The sequence below is a fragment of the Ranitomeya imitator genome, chromosome 1, assembly GCF_032444005.1.
Source record: "Ranitomeya imitator isolate aRanImi1 chromosome 1, aRanImi1.pri, whole genome shotgun sequence".
NCBI lineage: Eukaryota > Metazoa > Chordata > Amphibia > Anura > Dendrobatidae > Ranitomeya > Ranitomeya imitator.
In genome coordinates, this window is record NC_091282.1 from 150,532,681 (window position 1) to 150,550,125 (window position 17,445).

General features: G+C 45.1%; 1 protein-coding gene across 1 annotated transcript in view; it reads left to right on the forward strand.

Moving 5' to 3' along the window:
- The window catches only part of ADGRV1 (adhesion G protein-coupled receptor V1), a 753,646-nt gene that overhangs the window by 713,267 nt on the left and 22,934 nt on the right, over positions 1 to 17,445 (forward strand). Inside the window, exon 86 of the mRNA XM_069745343.1 lies at positions 16,808 to 16,965. Within this exon, the coding sequence (XP_069601444.1) occupies positions 16,808 to 16,965 (158 nt within the window). The remainder of the gene's footprint in view (positions 1 to 16,807; positions 16,966 to 17,445) is intronic.

Sequence of the window (17,445 nt, forward strand, 5' to 3'; positions counted from 1 at the left end):
GGGGACAAAAACTGAACTCGGAAATTATCGGCCAGTAAGCTTAACCTCTACTGTGGGTAAAATCCTGGAGGGCATTCTAAGGGATGCTATACTGGAGTATCTGAAGAGGAATAACCTCATGACCCAGTATCAGCACGGGTTTACTAGGGACCGTTCATGTCAGACTAATTTGATCAGTTTCTATGAAGAGGTAAGTTTTGGATTGGACCAAGGGAACCCAGTGGATGTAGTGTATATGGACTTTTCAAAAGCTTTTGATACGGTGCCACACAAAAGGTTGATACATAAAATGAGAATAATGGGGATAGGGGAAAATATGTGTAAGTGGGTTGAGAGCTGGCTCAGGGATAGGAAACAAAGGGTGGTTATTAATGGAGCACACTCGGACTGGGTAGCGGTTAGCAGTGGGGTTCCACAGGGGTCAGTATTGGGCCCTCTTCTTTTTAACATTTATTAATGACCTTGTAGGGGGCATTCAGAGTAGAATTTCAATATTTGCAGATGACACTAAACTCTGCAGGGTAATTAATACAGAGGAGGACAATTTTATATTACAGGATGATTTATGTAAACTAGAAGCTTGGGCTGATAAATGGCAAATGAGCTTTAATGGGGATAAATGTAAGGTCATGCACTTGGGTAGAAGTAATAAGATGTATAATTATGTGCTTAATTCTAAAACTCTGGGCAAAACCGTCAATGGGTGTATGGGTGGATGACAAACTCATATTCAGTGGCCAGTGTCAGGCAGCTGCTACAAAGGCAAATAAAATAATGGGATGCATTAAAAGAGGCATTGATGCTCATGAGGAGAACATAATTTTACTTCTATACAAGTCACTAGTTCGACCACACTTAGAATACTGTGTACAGTTCTGGTCTCCGGTGTATAGGAAAGACGTAGCTGAACTGGAGCGGGTGCAGAGAAGAGCGACCAAGGTTATTAGAGGACTGGGGGGTCTGCAATACCAAGATAGGTTATTACTCTTGGGGCTATTTAGTTTGGAAAAACGAAGACTAAGGGGTGATCTTATTTTAATGTATAAATATATAAGGGGACAGTACAAAGACCTTTCTGATGATCCTTTTAATCATGGACCTGAAACAGGGACAAGGGGGCATCCTCTGCGTTTGGAGGAAAAAAGGTTTAAGCATAATAACAGACGTGGATTCTTTACTGTAAGAGCAGTGAGACTATGGAACTCTCTGCCGTATGATGTTGTAATGAGTGATTCATTACTTAAATTTAAGAGGGGACTGGATACCTTTCTGGAAAAGTATAATGTTACAGGGTATATACACTAGATTCCTTGATAGGGCGTTGATCCAGGGAACTAGTCTGATTGCCGTATGTGGAGTCGGGAATGAATTTTTTTCCTCAATGTGGAGCTTACTCTTGCCACATGGGTTTTTTTTGCCTTCCTCTGGATCAACATGTTAGGGCATGTTAGGTTAGGCTATGGGTTGAACTAGATGGACTTATAGTCTTCCTTCGACCTTAATAACTATGTAACTATGCAGCATCAATAGTAAAAAGATAGTGTTAAAAATAATAATAAAAAAAAAAATCGTGATATTCTCACCTTCCGGCGGCCCCCGCAGCCTTCCCGATCCTCGCGATGCTCCCGGCAGCTCCCGTTCCCAGTGATGCCTTGCCTCATCCGGCTCCCTCGTTGGCTGTCGCTTCTTCCTCTCCTGGCCACATCTTCTCCTGTATGCGGTCACGTGGGGCCGCTATTTACAGTAATGAATATGCGGCTCTACCTCCCATAGGGGTGGAGCCGCATATTCATGACTGTAATCGGCGGCCCCACGTGACCGCATACAGGAGAAGATGTGGCCAGAACAGGAAGAAGCGACAGCCAACGAGGGAGCCGGGTGAGTATTTTCAGAACAGCGGGGGGGGCACACAGGGGGTGGGAGGGCGGGGGCACATAGATCTTTATTTTAAACACTATTTTTCATATCTTCCCTGCAGCAAACGCTGCTGCAGGGAAGATATGAATCGCGGCTTCAGCACCAGATGCTGGTACGTGTGGTACCCAGCATGGTGCGTGTGGTACCCAGTGGGCACACGGGCGGCACACATGTGCCGCACGTGTGCCACACTGATGTGCCACAAAAACGTAGGGGCACACGGACACGGATAATTCCGGTACCGATTTTTTCCGGTACTGGAATTATTTGGACGTGTGAGACTGCCCTAAGCCAGGCAGGCTAACCAGCACTGTTGTATGGACTTGTTACTTTATGACAAGGGCTGTTTTTGAGTTTCCTGTGATGTGGTTTATGAGAACTGGAATAAACCAATCGGACTTTAAATTGAAATGGTTCCTGTGATACCTCAGATCGCTCCCAAGTGAGTAACATTGCTTCACTATGTAAATGGAAAGAAAAATGGGGGATTTGGTGCTCTCCTATAGAAATACAAAGCTTCAGTCCATAATACACAGTATACAATATACAGTATTTTAGACCTAATACTATCTAATAGACCTGACAGAATAACAAATCTGCAGGTGGTCGGGCATCTAGGAAATAGCGACCACAATATTGTGCAGTTTCACCTGTCTTTCACTAGGGGGACTTGTCAGGGAGTCACAAAAACACTGAACTTTAGGAAGGCAAAGTTTGACCAGCTTAGAGATGCCCTTAATCTGGTAGACTGGGACAATATCCTCAGAAATAAGAATACAGATAATAAATGGGAAATGTTTAAGAACATCCTAAATAGGCAGTATAAGCGGTTTATACCTTGTGGGAATAAAAGGACTAGAAATAGGAAAAACCCAATGTGGCTAAACAAAGAAGTAAGACAGGCAATTAACAGTAAAAAGAAAGCATTTGCACTACTAAAGCAGGATGGCACCATTGAAGCTCTAAAAAACTATAGGGAGAAAAATACTTTATCTAAAAAACTAATTAAAGCTGCCAAAAAGGAAACAGAGAAGCACATTGCTAAGGAGAGTAAAACTAATCCCAAACTGTTCTTCAACTATATCAATAGTAAAAGAATAAAAACTGAAAATGTAGGCCCCTTAAAAAATAGTGAGGAAAGAATGGTTGTAGATGACGAGGAAAAAGCTAACATATTAAACACCTTCTTCTCCACGGTATTCACGGTGGAAAATGAAATGCTAGGTGAAATCCCAAGAAACAATGAAAACCCCATATTAAGGGTCACCAATCTAACCCAAGAAGAGGTGCGAAACCGGCTAAATAAGATTAAAATAGATAAATCTCCGGGTCCGGATGGCATACACCCACGAGTACTAAGAGAACTAAGTAATGTAATAGATAAACCATTATTTCTTATTTTTAGGGACTCTATAGCGACAGGGTCTGTTCCGCAGGATTGGCGCATAGCAAATGTGGTGCCAATATTCAAAAAGGGCTCTAAAAGTGAACCTGGAAATTATAGGCCAGTAAGTCTAACCTCTATTGTTGGTAAAATATTTGAAGGGTTTCTGAGGGATGTTATTCTGGATTATCTCAATGAGAATAACTGTTTAACTCCATATCAGCATGGGTTTATGAGAAATCGCTCCTGTCAAACCAATCTAATCAGTTTTTATGAAGAGGTAAGCTATAGGCTGGACCACGGTGAGTCATTGGACGTGGTATATCTAGATTTTTCCAAAGCGTTTGATACCGTGCCGCACAAGAGGTTGGTACACAAAATGAGAATGCTTGGTCTGGGGGAAAATGTGTGTAAATGGGTTAGTAACTGGCTTAGTGATAGAAAGCAGAGGGTGGTTATAAATGGTATAGTCTCTAACTGGGTCGCTGTGACCAGTGGGGTACCGCAGGGGTCAGTATTGGGACCTGTTCTCTTCAAAATATTCATTAATGATCTGGTAGAAGGTTTACACAGTAAAATATCGATATTTGCAGATGATACAAAACTATGTAAAGCAGTTAATACAAGAGAAGATAGTATTCTGCTACAGATGGATCTGGATAAGTTGGAAACTTGGGCTGAAAGGTGGCAGATGAGGTTTAACAATGATAAATGTAAGGTTATACACATGGGAAGAAGGAATCAATATCACCATTACACACTGAACGGGAAACCACTGGGTAAATCTGACAGGGAGAAGGACTTGGGGATCCTAGTTAATGATAAACTTACCTGGAGCAGCCAGTGCCAGGCAGCAGCTGCCAAGGCAAACAGGATCATGAGGTGCATTAAAAGAGGTCTGGATACACATGATGAGAGCATTATACTGCCTCTGTACAAATACCTAGTTAGACCGCACATGGAGTACTGTGTCCAGTTTTAGGCACCGGTGCTCAGGAAGGATATAATGGAACTAGAGAGAGTACAAAGGAGGGCAACAAAATTAATAAAGGGGATGGGAGAACTACAATACCCAGATAGATTAGCGAAATTAGGATTATTTAGTCTAGAAAAAAGACGACTGAGGGGCGATCTAATAACCATGTATAAGTATATAAGGGGACAATACAAATATCTCGCTGAGGATCTGTTTATACCAAGGAAGGTGACGGGCACAAGGGGGCATTCTTTGCGTCTGGAGGAGAGAAGGTTTTTCCACCAACATAGAAGAGGATTCTTTACTGTTAGGGCAGTGAGAATCTGGAATTGCTTGCCTGAGGAGGTGGTGATGGCGAACTCAGTCGAGGGGTTCAAGAGAGGCCTGGATGTCTTCCTGGAGCAGAACAATATTGTATCATACAATTAGGTTCTGTAGAAGGACGTAGATCTGGGGATTTATTATGATGGAATATAGGCTGAACTGGATGGACAAATGTCTTTTTTTGGCCTTACTAACTATGTTACTATGTTACTATGTTACAACTACAAATATGTTAAAAGAAGCCAAATTGGAACCAAGGCTGTAATTTTAGAATTGACACAGTGAGAGGAGGCATTTAGCTCATCTCACAAAATCTGCTTTTTTATTTTGCTGATCTAGACAGAAGTTTCTCACAAGGCCCTGGATAGCTTTCATAGCAGAAAGTGGCTCCTTGCACTTCCCCAGCGGCTGAATGTCTCCCAACAAGATGAACAGCAGCCACATTACCAGATGTTTTCTAATTCTCCATCCGCCATACATTAATGTTAAAAAAAAGAAAGTTGGTTTTTTTAGATTTTTTTTTTAATGTTCATAATGAGAATCACATAAGTTTCACCAGGGCCGCCATCAGGGCATTACTGCCTTGACTGGCGTATGGGGCCCAGTGGGCAGAGGGGGCCTGCATCGGCCCCCATCTCATCTGCCCATCGTGCCCAGGCCCCAGTGGCAGGCTTCTGAGACGCAGGTTCAGTTACTCTATTGCGTTGCGTGCCCGCACTGCAGTAGTTAAAGCCGCCAGCCAATGGGAGGCTGGCTGCTGACATCAGCACGCATGTCGCCGGCGTATGACATCATTGTCATTTGCCGGCCAGTCCCCGCTGAAATGCTGGGAATGGGATGAACGTCAGCGCTGGAGCGTGGCCAGGTAAGGAGAAAGGTGTTTTTTTTATTTTTGTTGAATGCGGCAAGCCTGGGGTAGGATGGAGACACAGGGGGCAGGAATGGAAACACAGGAGGCAGGAAAGGAAACATGGGGCAGGAAAGGAAACACAGCGGGCAGGAATGGAAACAACACAGGGGGCAGGAATGGAAACAACACAAGGGGCAGGAATGGAAACAACACAGGGGGCAGGATGTGAGGCATAGGGCAGGAATCGAAACACAGGTGGCAGGAAGGGAAACAGTGGGCAGGAATGGAAACAACACGGGGCAGGATGTGAGACACAGGGGGGGCAGAATGTGAGACACGGGGGCAGGATGTGAGACACGGGGGCAGAATGTGAGACACGGGGCAGAATGTGAGACACGGGGCAGAATGTGAGACACGGGGCAGGAATGGAAACAACACAGGGGGCAGAATGTAAGACACAGGGGCAGGATGTGAGACACAGGGGCAAGATGTGAGACACGGGGGCAGAATGTGAGACACGGGGCAGAATGTGAGACACAGGGGGCAGAATGTGAGACGGGGCAGGATGTGAGACACAGGGGGGGGCAGAATGTGAGACACGGGGGCAGAATGTGAGACACGGGGCAGAATGTGAGACACAGGGGGCAGGATGTGAGACACGGGGGCAGAATGTGAGACACGGGGCAGAATGTGAGACACAGGGGGCAGAATGTGAGACACGGGGCAGAATGTGAGACACAGGGGGCAGGATGTGAGACACAGGGGGCAGGAATGGAAACAACATAGGGGGCAGTATGTGAGACACAGGGGGCAGAATGTGAGACACATGGGGCAGAATGTAAGACACAGGGGCAGGATGTGAGACACAGGGGCAAGATGTGAGACACGGGGGCAGCATGTGAGACACGGGGCAGAATGTGAGACACGGGGCAGAATGTAAGACACGGGGCAGGATGTGAGACACGGCAGAATGTAAGACACAGGGGGCAGGATGTGAGACACGGGGCAGGATGTGAGACACGAGGGAAGAATGTGAGACAAAGGGGGGCAGAATGAGACACGGGGGCAGAAAGTGAGACACGGGGCAAAATGTGAGACATAGGGCAGGATATGAGACACGGGGGCAGAATGAGAGACACAGGGGGCAGGATGTGAGACACGGGGGCAGAATGTGAGACACGGGGCATGATGTGAGACACAAGGGGGCAGGATGTGAGACACAGGGGGCAGGATGTGAGATACAGGAGGGCAGAATGTGAGACACGGGGGCAGAATGTGAGACACAGGAGCGGCAGAATGTGAGACACGGGGCAGGATGTGAGACCAGGAGCACAATGTGGGACATGGGGCAGAATATGAGACACAGGAGAGCAGAATGTGAGACACGGGACAGGATGTGAGACACGGGGAAGAATGTGAGATACAGGGGGCAGGATGTAAGACACAGGAAGGCAGAATGTGAGACACAGGGGGGCAGAATGTGAGATGGGCAGAATGTGAGACACAGGGAGGCAGAATGTGAGACATGGGGCAGGATGTGAGACATGGGGCAGGATGTGAGACATGGGGCAGGATGTGAGACACGGGGCAGGATGTGAGACACAGGGGGCAGGATGTGAGACACAAGGGGCAGAATGTGAGACACGGGGACAGAATGTGAGATGGGGAAGAATGTGAGACACAGGAGAGCAGAATGTGAGACACGGGGGCAGATGGGAGACACGGGGCAGGATGTGAGACACAGGGGGCACAATGTGAGACACTGGGGGGCAGATGTGAGACATGGGGGCAGGAAGGGAGAAACTGGGCAGGATGGAGACAAATGGGGCAGGAATATGGGGCAGGATGGAGACAGATGGGGCAGGATGGAGACAGATGGGGCAGGATGGAGACAGATGGGGCAGGATCATGGTGTAGGATGGAGACACATGGTGCAGGATCATGGGGCAGGATGGATACGATGGAGACAGATGAGGCAGTAGGATCATGGGACAGATGGGGCAGGATCATGGGACAGATGGGGCAGGATGGGGAGATCATATAGGGGCAGAATGAATACTCATAAGGGCAGAATGGGAGAACGTATGGCTAGAGCCAGGAGTGAGATACACAGGGCCAGGATGGAGGATATTATTACCATAGCAGAATGTAAGACACGGGGCAGGATGTGAGACACGGCAGAATGTAAGACACAGGGGGCAGGATGTGAGACACGGGGCAGGATGTGAGACACGAGGGAAGAATGTGAGACAAAGGGGGGCAGAATGAGACACGGGGGCAGAAAGTGAGACACGGGGCAAAATGTGAGACATAGGGCAGGATATGAGACACGGAGGCAGAATGAGAGACACAGGGGGCAGGATGTGAGACACGGGGGCAGAATGTGAGACACGGGGCATAATGTGAGACACGGGGCATGATGTGAGACACAAGGGGGCAGGATGTGAGACACAGGGGGCAGGATGTGAGACACAAGGGACAGGATGTGAGACACAGGGGGACAGAATGTGAGACACAGGAGGGGCAGAATGTGAGACACGGGGCAGGATGTGAGACACAGGGAGCTCAATGTGAGACATGGGGCAGAATGTGAGACACGGGGCAGGATGTGAGACCCGGGCAGAATGTTAAACACAGGGGGCACAATGTGAGTCACGGGGGCAGAATGTGAGACACGGGGGGACAGAATGTGAGACACAGGGGGCAGGATGTGAGACACAGGGGGGACAGAATGTGAGACGGGGCAGAATGTGAGACACAGGAGAGCAGAATGTGTGACAGGGGGGCAGAATGTGAGACACGGGGGGCAGAATGTGAGACACGGGGGGCAGGATGTGAGACACGGGGGGCAGGATGTGAGACACAGAGGGCAGGATGTGAGGCGGTGAAGGATGTGAGATACGGGACAGAATGTGAGAAGGGCGCAGAATGTGAGACACGGGGCAGAATGTGAGACACCGGGCAGAATGTGAGACACAGGGGGCAGAATGTGAGACACAGGGGGCAGAATGTGAGACGGGGGCAGAATGTGAAACACAGGGGGCAGAATGTGAGACACAGAGCAGAATGTGAGACACGGGAGCAGAACGTAAGACACAGGGGACAGAATGTGAGACACAGGGGGGACTGAATGTGAGACACGGGGGGGGCTGAATGTGAGACACGGGGGGCAGAATGTGAGACATGGGTGGCAGAATTTGAGACACGGGGGGCAGAATGTGAGACATGGGTGGCAGAATTTGAGACACAGGGGGGCAGAATGTGAGACACGGGGGCAGAATGTGAGGCACAGGGGGCAGAATTTGAGATACAGGAGGGCAGAATGTGAGACACGGGGGCAGAATGTGAGACACAGGAGCGGCAGAATGTGAGACACGGGGCAGGATGTGAGACCAGGAGCACAATGTGGGACATGGGGCAGAATATGAGACACAGGAGAGCAGAATGTGAGACACGGGACAGGATGTGAGACACGGGGAAGAATGTGAGATACTGGGGGCAGGATGTAAGACACAGGAAGGCAGAATGTGAGACACAGGGGGGCAGAATGTGAGATGGGCAGAATGTGAGACACAGGGAGGCAGAATGTGAGACATGGGGCAGGATGTGAGACATGGGGCAGGATGTGAGACATGGGGCAGGATGTGAGACACAGGGGGCAGGATGTGAGACACAGGGGGCAGGATGTGAGACACAAGGGGCAGAATGTGAGACACAGGGGGACAGAATGTGAGATGGGGAAGAATGTGAGACACAGGAGAGCAGAATGTGAGACACGGGGGCAGATGGGAGACACGGGGCAGGATGTGAGACACAGGGGGCACAATGTGAGACACTGGGGGGCAGATGTGAGACATGGGGGCAGGAAGGGAGAAACTGGGCAGGATGGAGACAAATGGGGCAGGAATATGGGGCAGGATGGAGACAGATGGGGCAGGATGGAGACAGATGGGGCAGGATGGAGACAGATGGGGCAGGATCATGGTGTAGGATGGAGACACATGGTGCAGGATCATGGGGCAGGATGGATACGATGGAGACAGATGAGGCAGTAGGATCATGGGACAGATGGGGCAGGATCATGGGACAGATGGGGCAGGATGGGGAGATCATATAGGGGCAGAATGGATACTCATAAGGGCAGAATGGGAGAACGTATGGCTAGAGCCAGGAGTGAGATACACAGGGCCAGGATGGAGGATATTATTACCATAGGGGCTAATTAAGGGATATTATTACTGCAGTGATGCATTTATTTTATTTTTTTAGGATACTATTTTAAATGGGGGGGCGGTCCTGTTACTTTTCAGGGCGACACTGTCGCCTTTTTTTCTTCATCTGGTGTAGTGTAGAAGTTGGGAAAAAAATAAGTAATGTGTTCTGCAAGCGGAGCTCTAGATAACTGTGTTATTTCCTGTAGAGATGAGTCCTGGCTGGAAGACATGATGGCGGTCTGTGCTGGATGAAGATGAAAAGCGAAGCTGTAAGGGATTTGGGTTATAGACAGGAGGTAATCTGTGGAGCCTGAGCTTCAGTGTGAAGGTGACATTGTTCAGACTGGCCTACCGCCTCAATGCATTAACCTAACGATCCCTGTGTGGCCTATTTATAATAAAAAAAAAAAAAGGTTTCTCGCATCATGTTCTCATACACTTTATGCAGTATTAGCCCTCTGTGTCTGTACTGCTACATACTGGTTCATGCAGCTTTACATGAACACCTGAGCCTTACACTATAGCTGGTCCGAATAACTAAAGCAATTGTTACCATCCACCTCTCGTGTCTCCCCTTTTCCCCATAGTTTGTAAGCTTGCGAGCAGGGCCCTCACTCCTCCTGGTATCTGTTTTGAACTGTATTTCTGTTATGCTGTAATGTCTATTGTCTGTACAAGTCCCCTCTATAATTTGTAAAGCGCTGCGGAATATGTTGGCGCTATATAAATAAAAATTATTATTATTATTATTATTATTCAGCCTGGACCAATGAGGAGGCAGGAGGCGTGTCTCAGACCACCTAATACTCTCTGTAGATACTGTAGCTGAACTGTAATCACCGCTTTTATAGCTTTGTTATAATGGAGCTGAGCTAAAACGCAGCTAAGCAATAATATTGTTGGAAATAAATATTGGGTTAAAGAGATTCATCCACTTGAAATATATCTACCCTAAGCCTTTGAGCTAAATTTTGAACATTTTCAGATAGAATAGTCTAAATTTTTAAGTTTATGGGCCCTGATTCATCAAGCAGTTTTCACCAGTGTATGTTATAAAACTGCTTGAAATTTCACACAATTTTTGCATAAATACAGCTACACTAAATTTTTGCAGCTTTTGGTGTTTTGACGGAAGTCCCTGACTGGAATACATTTCTTGCAGTGAAAGATGTGTCAAATTCTGGCCCAGGAATCTTAATTAAACTTGCACATCTTACTCCAGTGCACCTTTCATCAAAACTGGCACGCAAACAGTCAGTATGGGGTCATGCATACTACATGCTAAATGTATCCTTCTAAAATATATGCAGGCTTCTTTACCGTTCCCTGACACATAAAGATGGGATTGAGAAGGATTGTGCAGTTTGAATTCAAAGCCTGATCCTTCTATTTTCCCTTGCAAATACCTTCTCCACACTCCCCATTGAACCGTTTTGTCGGAGAGAAAGATGTTGCCAAAGTAACTTTCATTAATTACTTACATTACTACAATAATTTTCTTGCAGCTTTATTGTGTAGTAATAAAAATTATACCATTGTATTGGGTGCATATATTGTTTTATAACCTCAAATATAGATATTATATTAAACATACAAATATAACCCCTTCAATAATACATCTGAACCCCAAGCCTTAAAAGCACCACCATTAATTAGACAAAAAGTATCTGTAGTTTAATGGGTGTAGTTAATGGTCATGTAAAATAATTGTTTTTGGGCGTAGTTCTATAAAATCCAATATACGTTTAAGTAACACCTTACCTCAGCAAAAAGTCCATATCAAGTAATCTAGATTCAACAGTGATAATTACAATAATGAGGTTATTGTTGACTGGTTCTCAAATAGTCCACAATTGTTACAATTTTAGCTTTAACTATAAACTGAATGTGATGAAGGACTGATTAGAAATCAAAATTTTATTTTATTTAATTAGTGGAAATTAAAAGGTTATTCCCACTATTTACAAAGCACACGTGACAGCGATTATTGCTAATGCACAGTATAAACTCAATATAAAGTTCCTTTCTCGTACATTGGTGCCTTTTTTATCTCCTTCTGCCTCATTGTCCATCCAGATTCACAGAGCTGAATGCGCGATCCTTTTATTATCTGATAAAACTACTTTTCCTCGCAGCGCACTGCTTTTCCTCAGTGCTGCAGGACCCTCCATCTGCTCTCTTGTGTGCTGCCTGATGGAGATAGATATCAATATATAGATAGGAGAGACAGAAAAAAAGAGGATAGTGGGAAAAACAATGACAAGTGAGAGAAAAACTGAAAGTTGTAGAAAAGAAAGGAATACACAGAAAAGTGAAGGCGATATTGTAGTATACTAGTTATTGTACTATGTTATTGATGATATTGCAAACATGATTTTCTAAAATAATTCATAAGGTTACTTAAAAAAAAGCTATCTATAATCAAACTGTTGAGTTGGCGTGCAAACATTGACTAAATATTTGTTTACTTGCAACCCTCAACATATTGTCTCCTTCCCCACCACGCTGCAGAATGTAAGCTCGCAAGGGCAGGGTCCTCGCCTCTCTGTAACAGTCTGTAATTATTAGTTTCGTTACTGTAAGTGATATCTGTAATTTGTATGTAACCCATTCTCATGTAAAGCACCATGGAATTAATGGTGCTATATATATAAATAAATAATAATACTTACAGTGTGCCCCAGGATGTTCTAGTCTCCTTTAGTAAATAGCAAGGGAAGGCTAGAGCGTAAGCTATTTTAACTTACGTGGATGAGGTGACCCATTATTTGACTTCCACATTTCATTGATGGTCATGGCGATCTTCTGAGTATGATCATGCACTCGCCTGCATGCAGAGCAGAGCATAGCTGGGACATTGGCACATACTGTATGACTAACTCTATATACACAAGATTTCTCTCGTGCATCACCCCTACTCTGGAACCCTCTACTACAACACATCAGACTCTCACCTACCATCAAAACCTTCAAAAAGAACCTGAAGACCCACCTCTTCCGGCAAGCCTACAACCTGCAGTAACCACCGATCGACCAAACCACTGCACGACCAGCTCTATCCTCACCTACTGTATCCTCACCCATCCCTTGTAGATTGTGAGCCCTCGCGGGCAGGGTCCTCACTCCTCCTGTACCAGTTATGACTTGTATTGTTCAAGATTATTGTACTTGTTTTTATTATGTATACCCCTCCTCACATGTAAAGCGCCAAGGCGCTATAATAATAAATAATAATAATAATAATAATACACAGGAAACCAAGACCATAGTATGATTTGGGGAATAACCCTTTAGCAGGTATATTAGAAGCTCACTTAAGAAAATATAGATATGTAGAAAAGATAGTTTAATGGGTAAATGTAATACTCCAGTCTCTTACAGGGATTGCCTTATTTTATGTAACGTATTATTACTTTTGCAAATTTGTTATGCAATATAAGGAACCTAAGCAGTAATAATTCATGATGTAAGGTAAAGACTGGGTGGAATCTAAGTGAAGGAAGGAGGAAGATTGCTACATTATCTCTGCGAGTTTAGACATTTGCTGTCTGTGTGCCAAATGAATGTCATTCCAGGTAAACCCTGAACAAGCTTTAACACAGACATTTCTTGGAGCAGTGTGATGTCATTGTAAAGTAGCATAGACTGTGACAATTTAATTTTGAGCAACAGAAGATGTATGTAGTCCTCACCGAAAGAGAACAGATTTTTTTTTCCATTATTTTAGCACAATCCCCAGACCTTAGCTCTAAAATATGAAGCTTAACATTAGAAACATGCTTTCCATAGCTCAAATACCTGTAGAAAGAAAATATGAGAAAAACACTACATTAATGTAAAAGTGTCTATCACAAAGCAATATACAAAACTCTTAAATAACCAAACAAATGAAATAAGTTCTGTTTATGAAACCGCAGAAATCCTTTCAGCCATCAGCACTTCCATGATTGTGAATTGCAGACTTCATCAAGACTCGCGTAGGGCAAGCTCTGCCAGTCTTGGTGGAATAGAAGAGGTGGCAAATTCTTTAAGGGGCGAATCTTCTGATTGACGTGCGTTGCACCAGAACTTTTGCTCCAGTCAAGGACAGAAGTAGCATTTCTGGCATAAAAAATGCAACCACTTTTCATGACTTAGACGCCAGCCGTGACCCCACGCCCCAGCTCCTAATCAGCTCCACCAATTTCAGCAGAGTTTATCCAAAGTTACATGAAAATCACAAGAGTCGCAGATTTTTTGTGCAACTCTGCGATGAGGAATCGGCCCCATAATCTTTAGAAAAAAAGAGTCTAAGCTGGAAAATGCCAACTGAATAGCTGAATTAGATTGCGGCTAGAACAATTCTGGCATAAAACTAGATGGCAGGTATGATAATGAGCAAGGGCAGCTTCTACTACTTTCCCCACTTTTCTTGGCTGTGTGTAGGTCTGATAATGACATTTCTAGAATTACTAAATTCCAGTTACACACTATAGAAACAATTTTAGAAAAGTTTAATTTTGTCACTGTTTGTCTTTGCCATAATGTCCTATCTCCGTCAATACGCTCTACCATAAAGATCCCATGTACACTAGTATTTTACTACTTTTCTGCTAGACTTACAGCAGAAACTTCAGGATAGGTCATCATTGTCAGATAGGTAGGGGTCCAACACTTCCACTGATCAGCTGTTCTTGGTGTCAGCAGCGACTGAAATTCTTAATTGTGGAGCTGCTCAGTCTTCTGACAGTGGCCACGGCTGGGAGCCGCACATCCGTATCCTATTCAAATCAATAGGAGGCGGATGTACAGTACAGTGCGGTGGCCACGATGAATGCAGCTCCGTAATTGGGCATTTCCATCTAGCAACCGCTGCCACCGAGAACAGCTGGGGGTGAGATCCTGACCGATTAGACATTGATGACCTATCCTAAGGATAGGTCATGAATGACAAAACGGTGGACAACCTCTTAACATGCATGCCCCACTTGAACAAAGGCTGTTAGTGCTTACATCCAGCATGCTTGCACCCAGCAAAACATCTGTATTTGGAATGAGCTCGGGACACCCGATTACATTAGATCTAACGGGAATCAGTGGGTTCGGCTGATGTCTATGGTGAGCTCGAAGGTGGCCGTGCACCTTAAACTGTTCAGACTAACCACAGATACGCTGCGCCCTCCTTGGCGTTAGTGCACCTTCCCAGCTACTTGTTTTCTATCTACCTACATCCTCCTCTAGCTCCTTTAAAACCAGAACTGTCATCCAAGGAGAAGAGGGGTGGGAAGATTCACTGAATTGTTCGGTCACGCCAAGAGGGCACTGAGCACCTGTGCTAGGTTTGAACAGTCATTTTGTGCTGTCAGATTCCCAATTAAATAGCATGTTGGTAGGCTTTATGATCAAATCTGATTTGTATAAAATAACTAATGTGGAGTCAGCACTACTGATGTCTGTAGATGGATAGTGATGGGCAGACCGTGTAGTGTGAATTAGTGGGAAGAATACATGTGACTAGTAGTTATAAATGGGTTTTGATGAAACAATTCTACTTTCACTGATTTGTAATGCTTCTGAGTCTTACATAATGTACAGAACTATGATACATCCTTTCAGTAAGTCTTGTGCACTGACGTAGAACATGAAGCCCACTCCATAACAATGAATGGGACCATTTGTTGATCAGATGACTACAACAATCATCTGTTACAACGTTGCTGTCCTCCTTTTCCCGCATACTTAGCAGTTATGTCAATGGGCTGCATTCACTATTGATACCATGCTAAGAGGGCGCTCACGTCCATTACTGTGAGAGCAATAGTTGGCACGGCCTGTTCACCAGATAAGAAAACAATAAAACATGTCCGTGTTTGCCTCTAATAACATAACGTCCCAGGGAGACCTTAACAAAACCCTCAATAATTTATGGCTGGGACAGTGCAAGAATGCTTATAGGCAGCCATAAATGGAGCCATGTTATATTGGATACTGATGGTCCATCCTCACTATCAGATCACTGGCGATCCAGCCCTCTGCACCCTCACTGATTAGGCTGAAGGGGCTATGGTCTTAGTTCAGTCAAGGAAGGGGCCATGGCTTTTATTGTTGACCATTCAACCATACTGGGCAGCACGGTGGCTCAGTGGTTAGCATTGCAGCCTTGCAGCGCTGGGGTCCTGGGTTCAAATCCCACCAAGTCCAACATCTGCGAGGAGTTTGTGTGTTCTCCCTGTGTTTGCGTGGGTTACCTTTGGGTTCTCCAGTTTCCTCCCACACTCCAAAGACATACTGATAGGGAATCTAGATTGTGAGCCCCATCGGGGACAGCGATGATAATGTGTGCAAACTGTAAAGCGCTGCGGAATATGTTAGTGCTATATAAAAATAAAGATTATTATTCAAGGCAATGTACATCACTGAAAACCTGTCTCAGAGGATTGTATATCCGATGCAAATATGAAGATCATGGCCGATTCCTGGTGTTTATTAATAAAGATTTTAATTGAGCCTGTATGATGCTGGGCTACTTCAGGTTTATCCTTGTGCCGCAAATCCGTTAACTTTTCAGAATAAGCTGTCGTGCGTGTGAATGAGGAATAACACTAATTGTGGTCATTATATGACTTGTATCAAGTGTTATTTATGGTTTTCCCCTCTGCAGAATTTATTCAATAGATGTTGTAAAAATGAAATTTTTCTCCCTCCAAACTGTTTTCTTTTTCCTTTCTTCATAGAGTTGTATAGGCAGCAGGAGTAGTTTTATCACTTGGTGAAGACAGAACTGAGGACAGATTTCAGCAGTTTCTGACAGTATGATCGGTGCTGAAGACAGGGGAGAGGGGCAGATAAGTGGGGAAAGGATCCTTAATATGGACCTTTTTATATAGGGCTAATTTTTATGGTCTAAGGAGCGTGGCTCAAGGGTAATTATGCAGAGCAGACTAAAGACACGCCCCCGAGGATCTGTGAGCCACACCCTCTTGTGGTTATGCAGAAGGATTGGCATTTTGTATCAGGAAAACTGCTGCCAATACTACATCAATGTAATGCTACGCACACGATGTTGGGCACAAAAGTATGATGTTAATTGTCAGATGTATACTGTAAGACAAATAAGACTAATGAACAACAGATTAAGTAACGTTTGTGTTTTTATTTTTCAGGTGTTTTATTCCGAATGTCTATGCAGCGCTCTTTACGGCTGCTCTTGTGCCATTGGTTTGCCTTGTAGTTGTTCTGGTAGTTTTCATCCACGCATACCAAGTCACACAGCAATGGAAAGCATATGATGACGTGTTTAGAGGCAAGCCCAATGCCACAGGTACACTATTATTTGTACAATATAATCTGCAATCAGGCACTATTCACACTGAGGTCCTCTCTTGGCTATTCTGGTTTCATCTTTTATTTGAAAAAAATGTAAAGAAACCGATTTGTTAATGTATTTTTTTAATACATTTTGCAGTATTTTCCATAGTCATAACTAGAGTCTGATTTATATATTCTCACCTCCCATGCGCTCCTCCGCCGCGCAGCGTCCTCTTCTGAACCCGTCAGCTGACTTCAGTGTGCAACTGACGGGAGCGCATGCTGTGACTGCCACCAATGTCAGCTGCTGGCCTCTGATTGGCTGGCAGTGCATGGAGCCGACGGGTCTATGCGCCACAGTACACTTCAGCTGAATATGCATCCGAGGACGCACATCCAGCTGAAGCATTTGCTGGCATTGGGGGGCCCTCACTCGGCAGGCGTGGTCGCGGTGGCGACCCCTGCGACCTTGCTAGCTACGCCCCTGGTATTT